Source organism: Merops nubicus, unplaced genomic scaffold, assembly GCF_000691845.1.
Source record: "Merops nubicus isolate BGI_N331 unplaced genomic scaffold, ASM69184v1 scaffold36318, whole genome shotgun sequence".
In the NCBI taxonomy this organism is placed as follows: Eukaryota; Metazoa; Chordata; class Aves; order Coraciiformes; family Meropidae; genus Merops; species Merops nubicus.
Genome location: NW_008628361.1, coordinates 1 through 3,199, shown reverse-complemented (window position 1 = coordinate 3,199; position 3,199 = coordinate 1). Strand labels below are relative to the sequence as shown.

At 50.8% G+C, this 3,199-nt stretch overlaps 1 protein-coding gene across 1 annotated transcript; it reads right to left on the bottom strand.

The window, feature by feature from the left end:
- Positions 1–1,675: 1,675 nt before the first annotated feature.
- On the bottom strand, positions 1,676–3,194 carry EEPD1 (endonuclease/exonuclease/phosphatase family domain containing 1; the record flags this gene model as incomplete). The annotated part of the gene is made up of 2 exons (XM_008946627.1): positions 1,676–1,732; positions 2,620–3,194. Coding segments are annotated over 2 exons (632 nt in total), but the record flags the coding sequence as incomplete, so codon positions are not given.
- Positions 3,195–3,199: the final 5 nt, after the last annotated feature.

The window sequence follows — 3,199 nt, the reverse complement described above, 5'->3', positions numbered from 1 at the left end:
CACAGAGTGTCTTGAAAACCCACCCCATGGATTTCATGAGGCTGAAGTGGTGGTGAGCCCTGTGCAGAAGTGGTTTTCTTGCTTGAAGAAGCAAGAAATGATTTGCTCCAGCTGATCATCAACTGAAGTTGATTTACCAGGGCAAAGATTAGTTTACAAGGTGTTTTATCACTTCCCAGGGTACACGTCTGGAGCTGGGAAGAAGACCACAGAGTTCACACACTGAAAGAAGGCAATTTCTGGCCTCAGCTGAGGCAGTTTTACAGCTGCAGAGCTCCACTGACCTCAGCAGTGCTAGCACAAGCAAGAGGAAATTCCTCCCTCAGGTGCTGAGTATGACTTTTCCCAATGTATATTTTTTTCCTGCATCGTGTTGATTTTTCTCTGTTCCCACATTTAATTTTTCCCAGGAAAGTTTTTCAGGCTTTGCTTGCATTTCTTCCCAGCTTCTCATGTTATCACAAACAGGATAAAGTGCAGAAAACAAGCACATCCTACTCTCCCCAAGTGACTGATGACCCATACACGTGCAACATGGAACAAAATCATAGCAGCATCCTTTTCAACTTCAGAGTCTCAGAGAGACCTTTCCACAGCACCCAGGACCTGTTTGCTAAGCTGGATGGAAGCAAAGCACCACACAGTTTAATAGTAAAAACAGAACAAGCTGCTAAGGCCATTCTCTGCATACACAGTGGCCAGCTTGGGCTAACACAAACAAAATAAGTCACTTTATCTGCCTAACTGTTCTGTTTTGTTCTCCCCCCAAGTGCTGAAGATGCAGAAGCAGCAGACAGTTAACACTTGACTGGATGGGGTCCTTAAAAAGAAACCATTTTTTATGTAAACATCCATAAATAAATAACAATAACTCCAAGTAACTTTTCTTCCAAACCTAGATTATTAGAATAACCCTGAGGCTAGTGGTAGTCAGCAATGTTTCTTTCCTCAGCAGGTCTGTCCACCTCTGCACCCTGCCCCACCAAACTTCATCCTGAGGTCCTCTCCAGCCAACCAACTCATCATCTCCACTTTGGCCACCGAGCAGAGATGGCTGAGAGGTGACAGATGTCTCCTGTGTCTGCAGGAGCATCAGGCTCCCAAGCAGTGCACAGCAGAAGTATCCTTTGACCACAAACACTGAACCACAGCACAGGACATCACATCACTGCCACCATCCTCCTCGTGTGCCTGACCTCCACCCCTGCAGCAACAAGAGCCATTATTCAGCATATTGCTGGAAAAGGACACAGCTCTCAGCCCCACCAGAGAGAACAGCTCATCAGCACATCCCCTCCCCACAAAATCCCTTTTGCAGAAGTCCAAGAGTCTTCTCCTCCCTGTTCCTTTCCAGCTGGAAGCCTGAATGGCAGCTAGGGAGAAAAGTTTGTTTCCCCAGTGCTGTAAACTAAACACCAGGTCAGCTGGGACAGGTTTCACACGTGGAAGGGAAAAGGGTGACAGTTATTTCACAGTCCTTATTGCTTTTCCACATTTCTGCATGAAGCAGAAAGTTTAGCAAGAGAGACACCTCTCCAGCATTGTTGCCTGATTACCAAAAAATTAAAGGAAAAAATCCCTCTCTCAGCTCCTCAGCCAGAAGTAACATTTCTGCATGAAGCAGAAAGTTTAGCAAGAGAGACACCTCTCCAGCATTGTTGCCTGATTACCTTACCAAAAAATTAAAGGAAAAAATCCATCTCTCAGCTCCTCAACCAGAAGTACCCTCACACTTGACTGCCCCACAGACCCTGCTCTGTGCCCACCAGCCCAGGGACACCAGGGACCTGCCTGGCGTGGGGACAGCGTGGCCTCCCCAGGTCTTGCACCCCCAAGGATGACCAGTCCCTCCAGGTCAGCAGATGCCCCATGACCACTCCTCAAGGAGCTGTGTCACCCTCCTGGGACCAGCCGTGGCATTCCACCCTTGTTACACAGCCCAAAGCACCCTGCCTGTGCTCTCAAGCCTTTCTGATTTGAGGAGCAGATAGGAAGGAGAGCAGATCTGAAGGAGAGCAGACCACAGCCCTAATGCTGATGTTAAAGAGGTCACCACCCAAACAAGACTTCTGGAAAAGAGGCACTGGCAGGTCTGAGCTTGGCAGCTCTGAGAGAGGCAGATGTAGCACTGCATCCTGCCTCCCAAAGCAGCAGCAAGATGCTCTGGGAAACACCATGAGAAACACAGTACATACAGAGCAGCCTTTCCTCTGCTATTCCTCTCCCCACAACTTCTGGCAGAAACAAAAACAGTCCTCTGTGACTTGTTCAAAAGGCTCCTGGCACAGAAACGATCCCTGACCAACCGTTAACAGGCCCAACATAACCAGCTGTAACAGCTCCATCTTCCCCACAGAGATGTGTCTACACACACCCCTCCCCAGGAGGTCCAGCACCTTTCAAGGACCACAGCAGCTTCATCAAGGAACACTCACCACAGCCCCAGCACTAAGAACTCCAGCAGGGTTCCATGCAAGAGGTGGGAAACGTTTAATAACCCTGTGAAGGAGCCAGTCCCACTAGGATAACAAACAGAACTCTAGCATGCCCAAAACCTAAAGGCATCACCCTACAATCCTGCATGGAGGTTGGCCTCCAGGTCAGGTGCCTGCCTCTTACCTGTTCTCCAGGAGGGTCATGCACACCACCTCCCGCACGCCCGGGTTGTTGGCTTTCTCCATGGAGCAGCTTTGCAGGTTCCAGGTAGCCAACCTCAACACGGGTCTGCCGTCTCTCACCCCTCCAAACATGTCCACAGAGGGCCGGGTGGATATGATCTGGGTTGGACCCCCGGGAGGAAAGTCCAAGTCCTCGCTCTGGAGGCTTAGAGAAGTGGGGCTGGGGTGAGGCTTAGCCGTGAAGTTGAGGCCACCGTTGGTGTTGGTCGAAGGGGGTCGGGACCGCTCCGCGAAAATGTGATGCCTGATTTTGTCCAGAAAAGAGGAATTGATGCAGTCCATCCTCACCAGGTCCTCGATGCTTTTGAAGGGCCCGTGCTCTTTACGGTAGTCCACGATGCTGTTGGCGATCTTCTCGGTGATGCCGCGGATGCTCATGAGCTGCGCCGGGGTGGCCGTGTTAATGTTGATCTTGGTGGCGGAGAGGTGGTGCTCGGAGACCTGGTCCTTGCGCAGGGAGCTGGGCGAGTGCTGCGCCGAGCTGCCCTTGCTGCTCACGCAGATCTCGAACTTCACCTGCT